The sequence below is a fragment of the Cryptomeria japonica genome, chromosome 8, assembly GCF_030272615.1.
Source record: "Cryptomeria japonica chromosome 8, Sugi_1.0, whole genome shotgun sequence".
In the NCBI taxonomy this organism is placed as follows: domain Eukaryota; kingdom Viridiplantae; phylum Streptophyta; class Pinopsida; order Cupressales; family Cupressaceae; genus Cryptomeria; species Cryptomeria japonica.
The window spans coordinates 599,129,538-599,149,082 of record NC_081412.1 but is presented as its reverse complement, the minus strand read 5'-3'; the positions used below and the strand labels follow the sequence as shown (position 1 = coordinate 599,149,082).

General features: G+C 37.9%; 1 protein-coding gene across 1 annotated transcript; it reads left to right on the top strand.

The window, feature by feature from the left end:
• Positions 1-4,684: 4,684 nt before the first annotated feature.
• On the top strand, positions 4,685-16,435 carry LOC131857824 (uncharacterized). The gene is made up of 5 exons (XM_059210559.1): positions 4,685-4,756; positions 4,908-4,976; positions 5,110-5,162; positions 6,285-6,565; positions 16,377-16,435. Exons 1-5 carry the CDS (start codon positions 4,685-4,687, stop codon positions 16,433-16,435), a joined length of 534 nt encoding a protein of 177 aa, XP_059066542.1.
• Positions 16,436-19,545: the final 3,110 nt, after the last annotated feature.

Below are 19,545 nucleotides of genomic sequence, written 5' to 3'. Positions count from 1 at the left end.
AACCAAACTATGGCTTCAAAAAGAATCATAGGATTTATTCCACCTTATTACAACATAAAATAACTTGAAATCACACAAAAACTCTAAAATGCAATAAAAGACAACTTTGAGCTAGGTGCTTTGCACCACATAGTCACAGATATTGTGCCCCCAAAGGCGACAAGATTCTGCCATAATAGGTTGCAGAGAGGGGTTGTGGCATAGGACAACTTCACCAAACCAAGAATCAAACCAAAAGGAGGCATCCGTGCCATTCCTGACATCCCAGGTAACCTGATCACTTATGATTTCCCTGCTGTCCATAATGAAATTCCAGATAGCCGAGCCTCTGGGAGAGTTGTTGATAGTTAGAATCCTTTTAGGCTCCAGGGAGTCCAGATATTTATGTTTCAAGAGCCTTACCCATTTTTTCTTCCCATCACTACAGATCTCCCAAACTAACTTAGCACCCATTGCTAAATTCATAATTGAGATTTGGCGAATGCCAGTACCTACTGCCTTTTTTGGTTGGCAGATCTTTTTCCAGGCAATCAAAGGGAATTTACCTTTGTCATCCGAACCATTCCAAAGGAAATTTCTCATTAGAGAAATCAATTCATCTTCAATTACCACCGATAATCTCAGGTAAGCCATGGAGAAAACCGGTAGCACTGAAAGAACCGATTTTATCATTGTAAGCTTTCCAACAGAGGATAACCACTTGCCTTTCCAAGATGCAAGTTTGGATTTGCACTTATCAATAAGATGCTTCTAGTAGTGAGATTTTTTGCTACCAATGAAGAGGGGAGTACCAAGAAACTTCCTAGGGAAGTTAGCGACTCTGAGATTAAGAATCCTTGATAATACAACTTGTAGGTTAAGCGGGGTGTTGACAAAAAACACTTCAGATTTATGCCAGTTGATTTTTTGCCCAAAAGCCAAACAATAATCATCAAGGCATGATTTAATAGTTCTAGCTTCCCTCCTACAAGCCGAACCAAACAAAATGGTGTCATCAGCAAATTGAAGATGAGTCATTTTTTCAACCCCTATTGCTACATTAACTCCAACCCAACGGTCATCTTGCTGAAGAGCTCTAATAGATCGACCTAGAGCTTCAACCATTATGATAAATAAAAATGGTGTTAATAGATCACCTTGTTTGATTCCTCTTGTCGAAGAGAAAAAACAATGGGATGAGCCATTAACTAGAACAAAGAATTTGGGGGAAGAGAGACACCTCGTGACCCAAGTGAGCCATTCCTTGCAGAAGCTAAATTTATTAAGAACATCAAATAAGAATGATAAATAATGATGAACAGTTAGTACCAAACTGGTACTGAGAGGGGGGGTGAATCAGTACAGGCAAAAAATTTCTTCCCTATTCAAATAGCAGAGACTGCACTAACCGGTAAGCAGCATTACTAATCTCAGTCAAGACACTATCGGTAAAACACAATGAGACTATGAAAAACACAAATCGGTAACACCCAGTTCAATTCAAGACCTAATACCTTATTACAACTTCACCCAAATGCTTAAGCAAGTAATACATCAAAAATACTTATGACCATTAAATCAACTTGCATTACAACTTAACATAAGACACTAAACCATCATATGAAAAGCATCACACATGACACACTGGTTTTTCACGTGGAAACCCAACTGGGAAAAACCACGGTGGGGATGAATACCCACAAGTTGTTCTTTGAACTCTTCTGAAGTCCACTCTGTTAGGAGCCTAGTTCGGTTAAAGACTTTTACAATAGGTTTTGCTAGGAACCAATCCTACTAGGGATCACCTGGTTAAGGGATGGCTAAATACCCAGTTAAAGGTTAGAACCTTGTTTAAGGTTACCTCGCAAGAGGATTTGAAGAACTCATTGAATTAAGTCACCCTGTTAAAGGATTTACACAAAAGCTGTTAAAGCTACCCGGTTAAGGGATTTTCCAACTGCTGAAATCATTAGAAGTCAATAGGTAAGACACTGATCTGATAACAACACACAATGCCAAGCCATATCCTCTTTAGCTCCTTTTCTCCTACAATCACACTCTACAGGTATCAACACATTTCTTCGGTCTGGCAAGAATCAAGTATCTCTTCACTTGGATACACATATAACATTTGCTAACAACTTCAAAATGAAAAACATCATCAACCTTATAGAAAACAGATAGGTGGGTAGCATAAACCCTAAACCCTAAACATTTAGGTTTATCAATTTAATCAGTTCAATCCTAACCATTAATCATACTGCATTGAATGCAACAGTCTTGAACAGATCTCAAGACGTTCTCCAACGTTCATTCTTTGCCGCTTCAGGAAGATGATAACCCATCACGCGCTCTTAACCATTTACAGAGACTTCGCACATTCCCGAGGTAGATAGGATCAATTTCCATGCAAGATCCTCAAGGAAATCCTTCACGTGCACAAGGCTAACATGGCAACACGATCTGATCTTCATTACAATGCTAACTCATCATAAGATTTCATCGGTTGAATCACACAGGCTTGGAATGCATCAACTGGAAACCCTGAAGCTGAGACTACCAACCGGTAGTCATGCCAAATGAAACCCCGATACAAAACTTCCCATATACCGGTTCTCATTCCAACATACTGGTTCACCTTGAACAAACATACCGCTTCACTTTTTCATATATGTACCGGTTCACATCATCATACTGGTTCTCTTGCCAGTTGCTTATATCAATATACCGGTTCATACTTTAGCCTATTGACATCAATGACAACATACAATATCATCATGTCATCAAGCTCTACACATATGCCAACAATCTCCCCCTTTGGTATTGATGGTAATATACAAATATATCTCTCTGCTTCATATCTTCTTCTCCCCAATACTGCACATATCTTCTCCACTTCACATCTTCTCCCCCTTTGACAACAATGCCAAAGTGGAGGCACAAACAACGATGTTCCACTATGCTGCTCCCCCTAAGGAGTAGCATCCTTCAACACACCAGTTTTGAAAAAGATTTGTCAATGCAATACCTGACTAATGTGGAGTACACACCTTTAGTTCACCTCTTGAAGGGGCAGCACCCCTAATTAACCTCTTAAATAGGTAAATGTAGCCTTCGGTAGAGGCTTGGTGAATATGTCTGCTAACTGCTCCTTACTGGAAATATGTTCCAATACAACCTCTTTGTTCTGAACCTTCTCCCTCAAGAAGTGATACTTAAGCTCGAAGTGCTTGGTTCTAGCATGCAAAACTAGATTCTTGGAAATATTAATTGCACTTGTGTTGTCACAGAATATACTTACCTATTCAGATACTGAAATTTTGAAGCCACTTAATACATGCTTCATCCAAATTGTTTGGGTGTAGTTCATAAATGCTGCAACATATTTTGCTTCTGCTGTAGACTAAGAGATACAACTCTGTTTCTTACTCATCCATGAGACTAGTCTACCACCAAGAAAGAATGCATCGCCAGTTGTGCTCTTCCAGTCGTCCACATTACCGACCCAATCAACATCTGTAAACACTTTCAAGTTTAAATCATTATTGTATGTGTATACACCTAAAAATGGTCTGAAGATAGTTAATTAAATACACAGTTATTTGATTAATTCCCCTTCCCAATTAATTGAATTCACAAGCAATTTAATTAATTTCTCTATTCATCTACTAAGTAAATAAATCTAAATGTTTTATTTACATAGTTCATTTCATATCCCCCTTTGATTAATTGATTCTAAATTAATTAATGTCCCCCCATATTAATCAATTCTTCTAATCCCTAATTAAAATTAACAAACTCAAGTTTGTTGAGATTAATTACCATTTTCCAATTATTTGAATTTCTAAATTCAAATGAGCACATGGCTCCTAACTTTAACCACCTAACCTAACCATCCCCCAACCTAACCCATTCAATCTAATCTTGGGTCTAACTAACCCTATCCTATCTTGCATATTCTAACCTCCTTATCCTAACCTCCCCTGGTGTGGATATTCTCTCCTTGAGACACATGAAACTTTTGCCACACGTCTCCTCCCTTGGACACTTGCCCTCTCATGAGCAAGGCTCCTTGACACTTGTCACCACAGAGATGACAAGTGTCCCTTCCTCCAAACTCTTCTCCAACTTCCTCAATCTTGGCCCTTGATATTTTCAGATCAGATCTGGACTGTCAATTTCTACCACCTCAGCTTTGGCCTTGGAATTCCTATAAATATCCCCCATTTTGGAGCAATATGGATCTGATCTCATATCAATTTAGGCATCATTACTATAGACAATTTGCATTTCAATTATATAGCATTTAGCTTTGGATTTATCATAGCATGTTAATCTAGCTTCTTAAATCATGCATTTCATATCATCTCCATAGTCAATCATGATCAAATAGCTACTCAACTCTTGAGTTGCCACTTTGGAGGTCATTGCTCCGCTGAGAGCCCATCAATCCAACACCTTCAAGGTCCTCAAGAATAGAGGAAAATGGGACATTTCAAGGAAGGCTTATGGTTTGCATTTCTAATCTAGTTTTCAATTAAGCTTTTCAATTACATTATATTGTCTCATTATATGTGTATGCCTTCTTACTAACCACATTTTTAGCATCACATTAATTGGTGCCCACTGTGGGGCCTAGCCCCTTTGATCTTTAACAAGTTTGCTTGCAGGAAATTTCATTGACAGGTTGATTAGCTCTTTCGGAATGCAGATTGGCTTTCTTGGGCTCCTGAATCGCGTTCTTGGTCTCTATTGTGGCATTCTGACGCCTCAAATGGCATTTATGGGAGATTTCTCAACTCTGTTTTTATGCTTTTCTATACTTTAGCACTTTCAGTCTGTACTTTAGCATTTTTGGTATGTATGGTGGCGTTGTTGGCAAATTTGTCAGCGTTTTCAGTTTGTTTAACAACGTTTTTGGTTTGCAGAACAACATTTCTGGTTTGCAGAACAACGTTTCTGGTGTGCAGAGCAGTGTTTCTAGTTTGCAGAGCAGCGTTCTTGGCACATATGATGGTGTTCTTGGTCAATTTGATGGTGTTTTCAGTTTTTTATTGATTTTGCAAATATTGTATGTTGCATTCCTCATTTCTACTTCTGGACTGTCATTTTCCCGAACCTAATTTGTAGATTGTTGGTTTTGCAGCTACTTATTTCGCTGTGAAAGATCAGAGTCATAAACTGTTCACTGTGAAAGACCAGAGTCATAAACTATTTCGCCGCCAAAGAATACAATATAAACTTCTAACTTTGTTTGCAGCCACGAGATTTTGCACTTAATTTTGTTAAATTAGGCACATGGACTAATTGCAATGGAAAAGAACAAACATGTCTTATGTGTCTTGATGATAGGGGAGTATGATCTCACCTTTCTTAGGTGATCAGAAAGCTAGACTCATCCTTTGCTTTCAATAGTGCATATCTTTAGGAGGCCTGTCACAGTGGGAAAAAGTAATCACCCCGTGAAAACCACCCAAGTGAGTACAGCTAGACCTGAGCATTCCAACTCATTATAATAAATAGGTCTCTGCTGATTAAAGTCTCAGAGGATGGGATTATTTGAGTTTTCTCTTTGAGATCTCTCATATTGGGCATTTTGTAGGGCCTCACGGTCTCAATCATGTTTACGTGACTACATCTTGTTTCGGTACCTTGTCGGGCTACAGGCCTCAATCATGCTTGCGTGACTTCAAGGGGTAATTTCAAACAAAATTCTTGACTAAGAACTATAAAAATAGAAGCTACCCGATTCACCTCCGAAAGGGTGATAATCTTTGTGCAAGAGAGATAGTAACTCTCCCAAGACACTTGCCATATCGTGCCCCCATTAGCATTTGGAGTCGGATAATATGACGTTGAGAATCCATTGCATGAGACTCAGCGGTCATATTCTGATTAGCTATTGGGTGTGTACCTAAGTCAGCAAGCAAAGGTTTTCATTCTCAGCCAATCTCCTTAGGAGAGACTGATTGATGTGTTTTTAATTGTTAAAAACCTTTGGGACAAAAATACATTAAAATTCAATCTGATTTCTATGTTTATAAGTCAAGTCAAGATCTCATCCATTGAAATACAACAAACATTGAAAACTCAAACATCAAACTATTAAATTCATAAGTTTTGCAGCAGATTAGCTCTTTCGATCCAAACAGTCGCACCTACGGTCCAAAGAGTCGCACCTACGGTCTAAACAGTCACATTTTGAGTCCAAACGTCAACTCTCTTGGTGTGAATGTCAAATTTCTTATATTTCAACATTAACTCTCAAAGGTTGAGCATATTAGAGTTTTTGGTTTGTCTGTCAGAGTTTCTAGTCTAAACAACAGCGTTCCTGGTCTGTCGGTTAGCGTTTCTGGTTGGTATAGTAGCGTTCCTAGTCTAAACAACAACGTTCCTGGTCTGTCAAACAACGTTTCTGGTGAGTATAGTAGCATTTTTGGTAAGTCTGTTAGAGTTTCTTGTCCAAACAACAATGTTTCTGGTCCAAACAACATCATTTCTGGTCAGTTTTGCAGCATTTTTGGTTTGTCTGTCAGAGTTTCTGGTCAGTATAGCAGAGTTCCTAGTCATTTTAGTAGCGTTTCTGGTAAACTGCATCAAAATCAGAAAACAAAAACAACCCATTTCTCAAACAATCAAACATAGAGAGTAGGTCATCTTGTTGGGTCATTCAATCAGGTTATCTCCTGTCAAAAACAGATTCAAGAACAAGACACACAAAAGTATCAAGTATTCACCTTAAACAAGTTAAAGATCAAACACCTTAAAGTGCAACACCACATTGTCTTTGATAAACTGATCATTCAAACATAGTTTCTCATTAGGATCTATCATCCTTTAATCACGAAACTACAACGCTTGATCAAAATAACCTCATTCTCTATCATAGGATATATCATTCCTATTTGAACTTGGTCATATCAAAAATCACAAAATTTGCACTCCAAAACTAAGATCGAAAAACTTGCAAACAAGCAAATACTTGAAAAAGATCATTTCGTGTCTATCCATTCACAACTTTCACCTCAACAATTGATCACTTATTATAACACATTAAACAAGATTTAAACCTCAAAAAAATTCAAAACACGTGTATGCTCGTTCTAACTAGGACTCAAAGACGAAAGATTGCAGAAACGGAAATAGAAACATTTGAAATCACTGAAGACTATAGAAACATGGAACACGAAGATGAAATACAAGTTGAAGAGGAAATAACAGAACAAAATGTCAGAGACATCAAAAAAGATCCTCAATTCGACAAATTTATGCAGAGAATATTGGAGGGAGAAAAAGAAAAATATTTCCTAATGTTAGCAAAATCTGGTGCTAAACTCCCCCAAGATTTTGATGTGAACAAATTGACACAAAAGGGAAATGACCCCCCCCTTAATAATGAACAATACAAAGATTATTTTGGTCTCAAACTCAATGACATGTCAATTCCTAGCCACACCAGAAACAATGAAGAAACTTACATTCCCACAAGGGATGAAGTAGAAATTATAAATAACGGTCAATCCAATGAGGATACAAGAAGGGATAGAGATGATACCAGATGAGATCAAAATCCCCCTAGAATGCAAAATCATGGTCATACAAGAATAAATCATCTGAATAATCCTATCACAACTCTCACACAACAAATACAAACACTACAAATGCAAATTCAAGATATGCAAAGAGGAAATGTTAGAAGATACTCACTTCAAGAAATCTGTCCTTATCCATTTGACAAAAACCTAAACATGAGATCATTTCCTATAGGTTTCAAAATGCCTAGGTATGAAAAATATGATGGAAGCACTGACCCTCAAGATCATATAAGGGAATTTTGCACAATGAGCATGGAATTTGCACATGAAGATACATACTTAATGAGACTATTTCCGAAAAGCTTAACTGGACTAGCTATGGAATGGTTCTCTAAACTTCCACCTAGAATCAGATCATTTTTAGAGTTGGTGGATAAGTTTGTATCTCAATATTCCTACAACATACAACATGAAGTAACCATGCTAGACCTGTGTAACACAAAACAAAAGAGTGGAGAACCCTTCATGACATTCTTACAACGATGGAGGTGGTTAGCTTCGAGGTATCCTCGTACAGTGCCATAGTATGAAAAATTGACATATTCATAGACAACTTAAATGATCAAATGAGTTATTACTTGAAAATGCAAGGAAATCAAAGTTTTGCCAAAGTGGTTGACAATGGAATCAGAATGGAGGAAGCCATGATAAAGAAAGGTGAGTTGAAAATATTCAAAGAAGGAGTTCACCCTCCTAACAACACTAACAACAACAATCACAATGATAAACCAAAGTTTTAGAATAGAAACCGTAATGTCGTCAATGATGGGATAGTGGATAACAACAATGTAAAACCAAAGCAACCGGTTTTCAATTTATCCAATCACTCAGCAGCAGCTCAACAAAACAACAATCACCAAAAATCAACTATCAAAAATTTCTTTCGAAGACAATTTACAAACATTGGTGAACCCCTTGGGTCCGCATTAAAAACACTCATCGCAAACAAATTGATTACTTTACTAGAAGAAAGAAACTTTTAACCCAAGGTAAAACCTGCTTGGTGGAATGACAACCATTATTGTGATTTCCATCGAAACAAAGGACACCAAATAGATGCTTGTCAACAATTAAAACATGTCATCCAAGATTTGATTGATAATGGAATAATAACCGTGGATAGACATACAACAAATGAATCTCACACAACTTTCAAAACTCCACTTCCTAATTATGATAAGGGTGAACCATCAATAGGGCAAAATGGTAAAGGTAAAGCAAAGGTAAACTATGCTCATGCATATGACAATATGGTAAATGTGATCATGGTTAAAGAGCAACAACATCAAGAACCTGCTCATGTTATCACACGAAGCAAAGCCAAAGTGGTTTTGCTGGGCCCTACAACAAACACGTCATCCACTACCAAACAATACAATTTAGTGGATCAATTACAGAAAATACCCGCACAAATATCCATCTTAGAACTGTTAAAGCTTTCACCTGCACACAAAGAGATTCTTGAACGAGCATTAGTAGATATCACAGTGTCCAAAGATCTTGATATAGATCAATTCCAAACCATGGTGGGACACCTCACAACTCCTCACTGCTTATCATTTACCGAAGAAGATGACATGTCCTTGCAACATCCCCAAAACGCTCCTTTGCATATTGAAGTCCTCGTTCACAAAACACGAGTTAAACATGTTCTAATAGATGGTGGAGCTGGCCTAAATATTTGTTCATTGAGTCTTGTTCATGCCTTAGGATATTCAAAAGTTGTAGTTGATCCTCACAAAAAGATCACCATAAAAGCCTATGATGAAGAAGAAAGTTCCTCCAAGGGAATTGTGATACTACCCATCAGAGTGGGACCTTTATAGAAAAACACAGCATGCCAAGTTCTGGACTTGGACTTATCATATAATATACTCCTGGGGAGACTATGGATACATGACTTGAAAGCTGTCCCATCAACCTATCATCAGTGTGTCAAATTTCCCTATAATGGGCAAGAAATCACAATATTTGTAGACTCAAATCCATTCCAATATTGCAGCAATCTAAAAATGGCTGAAGAAGTCATTGTTCCTCATAACAAGGAGGCATCATCTTCGAACACACAATCCAAAGACCAATCCTTTGCCTCTATTTTATCAAGTATGGAAAAACAAATGCAACTAAGAGATCAAGGAAACGAAGAATACTCAATATCACAATTATCACTCTCTCCTAAATCTTTTGGAAAACCATCAAACTCTAAACAACAACCAATTGTGAAACACCTTCCGATATTTGATGGAGCATTCATTAGTGCTGGAACCTTATCAGAGGAGACAAAAGGCAAAGATGTGCTACAGTGGCTATACAAAGATGAAGAAGTTCAACAAAAGGTCAACAATGTTAGAATACCTACACAAAAATATGGAAAAGGATTCAACATTCTTCAAAAGATGGGATACACTGGAACATGTCCTATAGGAAAAAGAAAATAAGGTATCTCAGAACCTATCCAACCTCTTACTCAGCAAGCTACAGACAAAGCAGGCTTAGGGTATGGACAAGTTACTTCACCAGAAGAGATATTCTCTAATCATCACCAAGAGGAATATAAAAATAGACAAGAACAACTTGCAATTGAAAAGGAAAAAGCATCTACAAAGCAACAAGCACAACCAAACATGAAATGGCAAAAGAAACAATCCTCAAATCAACAAGAGAAACAAACCAATAGTACCTCCCAAGTAGCATTAACTCTCAATCAAAACAAGAATGAACCTAGTACTAATCAAGGAAAGCTGATAGCAAAGTTGACAGAACTTAATCTCAGTCCAGAAGAAGTTGAATATGAAAGAAGGAAAGATATAGCAAGACAAACAAAAGAAACACATCAACAACTATATGAACAAATTTGTAGATTGCAAGTTGCAAGTGAGACAGATTCTGATGAATGGGAATGGGATTCCTATCATTTTGAAGAATCAATTGAAAAAAATTGTTTTAAAGAAGATGTAGGAGTCGATTTAGTTCACACGTATGCAGGGCAAACATTAGGAACTAGTTCACTTGAATTAGAATCACATTCGGCTGACTTGGACTTAATTGAGGATGATCAAGAACTTCTTGGATGAGGTCATTCTGATGAGGGTACCATTCTAGACATTGAAATACATATCGAAAACTTTGATAACTCAATCATGACCCTAAATACTCTCGAAACATCTCAACCTGATGATCCCTTACCTCTAATCCACCCCGAACTTATTGAATGGGAAAATGAAGGACATACTGCCATTGATACCTTTCCAAATGACTACGCCATATCCATATATCTTAATGCAATCGAACCCGCAACAACTTCCACCAGGAATTTCAGCAATGCATCTTCCAGTCAAGTGGGTGCCAAATCTCCTAGTCGCAAAAAGGAAAATAAAGAAAACAATATCAGGTCTAATGTTGAAAACCATTTCTTGGCAACATTAGATCAGGAAAAAGTAAAAAGAAAGGACATATCTAATGGTGAAAACCTCCTCGAGGCGCCAGAAGATGGGAGATTTGACACTTTACTTGAGTACTATCAAGAAAGGTCATCAATTTTGATTGAACCAACAAAAGCAATTAATATTGGGACATCAGAGCAACCCAAGATCCTACATCCAACAACTTCTCTGTCAGAAAAAGAAAGGAAAGAATATATGGAATTCTTTACACGATGACAAATCAATTTTGCCTGGTCATATGCAGACATGCCAGGATTGGATCCAGAGCTTATCATGCATCATTTAAATGTCAATACAGGACCCAAACCAGTCAAACAGAAATTAAGAACGATACATCCACATATTGCTCTCTTGGTCAAAGCAGAACTAAAAAAATTACTGGATGTAGGGTTCATTAGACCTATAGCATATCCTCAATGGGTATCAAACATCGTTCCTATTTGAAAGCCAGACAAAAGTATCAGAGTATGCATAGACTTCAGAGATTTTAATAATGCATGTCCAAAGGATGACTTTCCCTTGCCTAACATTGACATCATTGTAGAATTAACAACTGGACACTCCATGTTTTCGCTAATGGATGGTTTCTCTAGATACAATCAGATTAAAATAGCACCTGAAGATCAAGAAAAGACAACTTTCACATGTCCGTGGGGTACCGTCTGCTGGAACGTCATGCCTTTTGGACTAAAGAACGCAAGTGCCACATATCAGAGAGCTATGACAATGATATTCCATGACATGATGCATACATTCATGGAAGACTATGTAGATGACATCTTGGCAAAATCATACAACAGAGAAGAACATATAGAAATACTGGAAAAGATCTTTGATTGGTTAGAACAGTATAAGCTATGGCTAAATCCTAAGAAATGTGCCTTTGGTGTCACTTCAGAAAAGCTACTAGGATACATTGTTTTAGCTAGAGGTATCGAAGTAGATCCAGCTAAGGTCAAAGCTATCATGGAAATGGCATCTCCCAAGAATATAAGTCAACTCAAATCACTACAAGGAAGACTGCAGTCAATCAGAAGATTTGTGGCTCAACCAGCAGATAAATGTCAACCATTTACCCATCTATTGCATAAAAATGTTCATTTCAAGTGGGACCATCAATGTGAGGATGCATTCAACAAGATCAAGTCATATCTCATGCAACCACCTGTTCTAATGTCACCAATTCTAGACAAGCTGTTATTACTCTATGTATTGACCACTGAAGTATCATTAGGAGTTTTTCTCGCACAACAGAATAATGAAGGAAAAGAGCAAGCCATCTACTACATCAACAGAACACTAGTGGGATACGATTTCAACTATTCCCCAACAAAAAAAACATGCTTGGTGGTAGTTTTTGCTTCTCAAAAATTAAGACACTATCTATGGTCTCACTCCATCAAGTTGATAGCTAAAATCGATCCATTGAAATATTTGCTCAACAAGGCAACATTGACAAGACAACTAGCAAAATGGATCATGATCCTAAGTGAGTTTGATATTGAGTATGTAGACAAAAAAGCTATCAAGGGACAAGTCATTGCAGATCAACTAGAAGAGGCACCACTTCATGATGATCATCCTCTACAGATTGAGTTTCCTGATGCTAATATCCTAACAATCACAACAAAAGCATGGCAACTATACTTTGATGGTTCATATACATAGCATGGATCATGAGCCGGTATTCTATTCATCACACCACAAGGTCATACAATTCTGAAAGCATACAAATTAAGCTTCCCATGCACCAATAACACCGCAAAGTATGAAGCTTTGGTTACAAGTATCAAAATGGCCGTGGAATGGAACATTACACAACTTCAAGTCTTTGGAGATTCTTAGCTTGTCATAAATCAAATCAATGATAACTATCAAACAAAAGATGACAAACTCATGCCTTACAAAAAGATGGTGGATGACTTCAAGAAATACTTTATTGAAATCACTTTTGAGCAAATTCTCAGAAATGATAACAAAGCAGTAGATGCCATGGCAACACTTGCTTCTTTATTACAAACACAGGAAAATCAAGAGCGTTATGAATTCCTGGTTGAAGAGTTATTTTACCCTTCTCATAATTGTCCTGATTCCCAAACCATTTGTCAACTTATTGGACAGGATTCCTCCCGCTATGGCCAAACTTATGCATACCTAAAAGATAACATCTTACCTCCTGACTTATCAAAAAATCAAAAGAGAAACTTTATTCGCCAATCCTCCCATTATACTCTTGTTGCTGATACCCTATTTAAACGAGGTCTAGACGGTACCCTTTTAAGATGTCTCGAACAAGAAGAATCTGAGAAGGCCTTAAAGGAATTCCATAACGACATTTGTGGCACTCATTCAAGTGGTCTTACCCTTTCAAAAAAACTCATACGCTTGGGATATTATTGGCCGACTATGGAACGAGACTCTTTTCAGATAGCCAAAACGTGCAAACAATGTCAGATCCATGGAAACTTGATCCATGCACCAGCACAAGAACTTCATGCTTTGGCAACATCTTGGCCTTTTTGTCAATGGGGTCTTGATCTAGTAGGAAAAAAAATCCTTCTTCATCTAATGGTCACAAATTCATCCTTGTAGCTATAGAATATTTTACAAAATGGATTGAAGCAGTACCTCTCACAAATATCACAGGAAAACAAATTGCCGTATTTATCTTGAATTACATCATCTATCGTTATGGAATACCAATGACCATTATCACTGATAATGGGTGACCATTCAAGAATCAAGATGTACAAGAGCTATGTGAGAAGTTTAAGATCCAACACAGATTCTCCACACCCTATTATCCACAGGGGAATGGGTAGGTAGAAGCATCTAACAAAACTATTTTGAAAATCCTCAAAAAGACAATGAATGATGCTGGGAAAGATTGACATATTCAATTAAACCCTGCTGTTTGGGCCTACCACACTAGTATCCGCACACCAACAGGTGCCACACCATTCTCTCTTGTATATGGATCAGAAGCCATATTGCCAATCGAAGTAGAAATACCCTCTCTACGTGTATCACTGAAAGGACTTATCCTAGATGAAGAACAACAAGTATCTAGACTGTAGGAGTTAAAATCGATCCATGAATGAAGACAAAATGCCTTTGATCATTTAAAGGTATATCAACAAAGAATGTACTGAAGTTATAATCATAAAGTCAAATCACGAATATTTCAAGTTGGAGAACTAGTATTAAAAGAAAATCCACAAAATCAGTCAGATTGAGAAAAGGAGGGAAAATTTGAACCAAACTGGTTAGGTCCATTTGTGGTCACAACAATATTTGGGTCAGGAGCACATCAGCTATCAACACAAGATGGAGATCAACTCAAGGAACCCATCAATAGCATGCATCTGAAGAAGTTTTATGTCTAAAAAATCCAAAAACAGTGAAAAAACAAAAAATCCAAAAACAGTGAAAAAGCAGAAAATCCCAAAACAGTGAAAAGCAAAAAAATCCAAAAACAGTGAAAAAGCAGAAAATCCCAAAACAGTGAAAAAACAAAAAATAAAAAATAGTGAAAAAGCAGAAAAATCCAAAAACAGTGAAAAATCAGAAAATCCAAAAATAGTGAAAAAGCAAAAAAACAACAAAAAAAAAAGAAATCAAATATGAGAAAAAGTGCAATAAAAATAGATGGTGAAAACCTGACAAACAGGCGCTATCTATCAGCTAGCTCTTCTATCTATTAGTTCATGCATATTCTGCTTGCATTCATTCATCCTTCATCAGAGCTGATCATCATGAAGCTTTTGCACAAACGCAGACATCCTAGGTGGCTTCTTACCATGGTTTGGATCATTGACTATATCATAATAAGGTTTGTTTCTAGGCTGGGGGCAAAATCCTGAACCTGGCTGGGGGCAAAAAGTTTTGATTATTTTGAGCTTAATCAAATAGGTAGAATAATAGTCAGACAATGCTTGTCAAGCGAAAAACTGAAATACATCCAACATTGAACATAAGATCACATTGTCAACCATTAACTATAACATATCAATCTAAACATGACAAAACACATATCAATGGATGATATATCTTGACTCATGATTTTAACACTTTGGCAATAATGGTTCAACTGTTTTATTTGGATTTTCGCTATCATGATTTCTGAGTAACTCCAGGATGTCTTTAACTAGAGGAATGAGGAAGGAACATGATATTTTTCTTGTCTACTGTTTGTAAATTAATCATTAATATGTGTAAAGTTGTCTAAGGAAATGATTATCAAAGTATCATCGAAGACATTTCAGACTTGCATATAGAAATGGTTAATACTGTCTGTTTTATGCAAGCAACACTCTGGTCATCTTGGTTCAATTATACCTCGATGCTTGTGCTAACTTGCAATATCAAAACCTAGAAAAGTAGTGCTCAGGTCATCATGGTTCAATTATACTATTGATGTTTGCACTCACTTCCCACATTTTAAAGGCTCAATGATGAAACAAAGCAATGACTCCATGACCGGTCCGATCACTGCATTGCATTTCATTTTTGCATTTGCATTTTAAGATAGATTTGCATTTCATTCTACATGGGATCACAATGCTCATCTTTTCCAAGGCCAAAGCTAACACGGTGTTATCTCTCTTATTACGAGATTGAGTACATTGGACAATAACAAATCAATTTTTTCATCCTGTATGATAAGTTAGTTCATCTCAAGTAACCATTGCATACCAAGACATCAATCATAGAAAGCATCAAATCATTCATTCATTTAGTAAGATCATTGCATGACATTCATCTAATCTCAAATCATATGAAATAGCACCATTGCATTGCATTGCATCCATCTCATATTGACATGCATGAGAAAATCATAAAAATATCATAAACATAAAAACCATTGCATTGCATTGCATCCATCTCATATTGACATGCATGAGAAAATCATAAAAATATCATAAACATAGAAAGCATTGCATTGCACATACATCACATAGAAATTATAAGCATCACCATACATATTTGCATACATCATGTAAATACTGCATCATCATTTATCCATCATCTAGAATTCATAAGCATATAAGAATTAAAGTGTACATCAAGCATACATCATGAAAGTAAACTGCACATCATAATCATATATCAAATAGAATGCATCCATCATCTCATAGGTCAAGTAGAGCATATAGGATCGACTGCATATCATATCATCAAAACAAGATCAAATGTCCAATGTACAATGATATCACAACATATAAGAGATACATCACAAAATATACATCGTTGGAATCATCAATATCTCATCACAAAAAGGTGTGTACATGAATGGATCAATGTCCCATATTAGTGGGACCATTAGGATGTGGAGCGAAGCTCTGTCTTGATGCGGCAGGTAGAGTAACACCAGCTGGTCCCCTGGTACCTAAGTCTCCACCTGGGAGAGCTCTCTGAAGTGGCCCTGTCACTCCTCAACTCTCAATTTGACTCTGTCCTAATCTCCTGCTCAGCTGTGAAAATCCTGGAGCCCTCTTATCAGGAGGAACAACAGTAAAGTATAAAGTCTTGTAATACTCAGCCTCTTGAATCCCCTGGTGCATCATCTTCAGGGCAGTCTTCCCTGACATAGACTCTCTTGACAACTATACCTGTGCCTTGGCCTGCCGACACCTATCCCTAGCTGCATCTCTCTCGACTAGGAGAGAAGCCATCTGAGTCTCTAGCTGGGCCATCTGAGAGTCCCTCTCTACTAATCAACTCTCTAGTTGCTGAACCTGAGCCTGTAAATCCACAATTTGAGCCTTCTGCTGATGAGATGACATCCTAATGAGGATCCGTTGAGGTCCCTCTGCTTGTGGCTGCTCAGCCCGTGATACTATCATAGGTACCTACTCAACCAGGGGAACCTCCTGCTCTGGAACCTGATGCTTCTGATCCCTTGGACTTGATCTCTTGTGTTTGACCACCCGAGTCATCCAATCTATATATACATCTCTGGCAAATCTGGACCTTCTTGCTCCTGGTGTGCCTGCCACTCCCATAACCGCTGCTCGACCATCTCCCTCATCATCATCTCCTCCATCATCATCCCCAGCACCATGATCTCCTGCATCTCCTCCATATCCATCTCCATCTCTGCTATCATCTCTGTCCTTACCATCCCTCTGTCGTCTAGGAGCTCTGCGTCATGGCCTCTCATCATCCTCATCTAACACTGGCTCTGGCTCATCCAGACGTGTCAGCCTCAGAAACTTGTTTAAAATACAATGCACAACATACTCATGTGTCATCCCGCTATCCATCACACCTGGAAGATAATCCCAATCCATAGGCCCCAATGATCGATACTCGGCGCAGGCATGGTCATATGAAATAGAAGGCCCCCAAGTAGCCAAATCCAATCTCCGATGAGCATAATGAGCCATACCTTGTGGTATCCCTTGTATCCTGCCATACTGTCTCAACACCCTCATATAAAGGAATCGCTCGATGACATAAGGTGTCGAGCCAATTAGATATCGCGTCATGAATACATATGGCATCTCCAATGCATTCTCGGGCCAAATCTCGCAGTCCCTGTATGGCCTCCATATCATAGTATCTAGGTCATCCAGGGTCCGTCTCCAGTACTCTAATTTGCCCAGCTTTCGCTGGACAATGACACCGGGATACTCATCAACATAAGGTCTGCCTACAGGTCTCTCTCTATTCACCAATGGTCATGTGATAGGTAAATGCTCCCAGGCCCATATCTGAAGCACAATCACCCCTACTGATAACACAATTGATCCCTGGTATACAACTCGGTGCAAGTCATGATATAAGTGCGCTAACATACATGACCCCCATGAAAATCGGGTCCCCTCTGTCACCATCTGATCAAGTAGACGACCCCATCTAATAGATAATCCCTTTGACCTGTGATCAGGACAAAGGAAGCCTCTAATAAATCCGACAAGCACAGTCGGTAATGTGGCATACCCTAGCTCTAACATCTCCTGCCATGCAATATCATACCCACCTATCTCGTCATCCTCAAACACGCGACAGAGTGCCTCTGTCCCACCTCGCTTGCTGAGATCATAATATACTAAATCACCCATCATAGGGATGCGCAAAATTTGATAGACATCCTCAAGTGTCACTGTCATCTCTCCAGTCGACAAGTGAAATGTGTTATGTTCACTATGCCAGCGCTCCGCTAAAGTTGTCAGTAATCCCCGGTTTATCAGAGGCCGGGGCATATCAAGAAGGGAAGATATACCACATCTGCTAATGTGATCTCGCTCCGCCTGGCTAAGGCGGGGTATCAGCATCCATGTCTTCGAAAAACGCTCTCGAGACTAAAGAACAGTAAAGTGCTCCTGCAATCAAATCACCTCACCATATCAGTTTCTTGATTTATCTATCTATCAAATCAATCTATCTATCGGTCTATTTTGCTCAATTGAGATTTTTATCAAATCTCATTGGGCCCTTATCAATGATGCTCAACTATCATGAGGTCATTATCAACCTTATCTCATCTCGCACGTGCATTGAGATAATTAGAACTGATCATCAAATTTATCAATCAGGAGCGTTTAATTTTATCAATTAGATAGCTAATCAAATCTTATCCTATCAAAAATCGAAAAATGTAAAATCGAAAAATCAAATCAAATCTTACCCTTTCAAAAATCGAAAAATTAAATCTAATTGACAGCAAATCCGATGAAGCGGCAAATCAGATCATCTTATCAAAATCACCTACATCAAAAAAATACCTCAAAAATGCAAAAAAAAAAAAAAAATCATCAAAAATCGTCAAACCGGTAAAAGCACCCAACATCGAAAAATCCAAAAAAAAAAAAAAATCGAAAAAAAAAAAAAAATCAAAAAAATCCAAACCCCGGGTTGGTCGCGGCGCCCATGGCGCCTGCGGTGGTGCAACTCGCAGCACCCAAAGCGCCCGCGGTGGCGCCGGTGGGGCTTCGCCTCTCCCTCCACCACCACCTTTCCCGCCCGAAAATTTTTCAAAAGACAAGAAATAATAAAAAATCATTTTTTTATGTATTTTTTTTTTACAAAAAAATGCATGAAATAATAAATTTTTTTGGGTTCAAAGTGAATTTTTTTTAAAAACCGAAAAAAACCCATTTCACTAATCGCAAAACCCATCTCAAAAATATAATTTTTTTCCCAACTCATCTGACGAAAATGCTAAAAAATGATTTTTTATGCTAACAGCTAATTTTTTTATTTAAAAATCAACAAAGCTAGGTTTTCTCGAAGTACGTACTGGTGGACCGTATGCCAGAGGACGCTCATATCGCCGAACTTGCTCAAACCTATGTTGGTGGTATGAGATCACCATTTCCTTCCTCCAGAGCAATTTTTCTCCAACAACTACAGTGCACAAATGAGGAGTGGAAAAATGAATTCACCTTTTTAAACTCATAATGGGGTATTTAAGTGGGATTTTTATTCCACTTATTTTTAATCATCTAATCAACTAATCAACCTGGTAGCACAATATTTTCAAATTTCTTATCAGGAAATGAATCGGATTGACTCTAAAAATT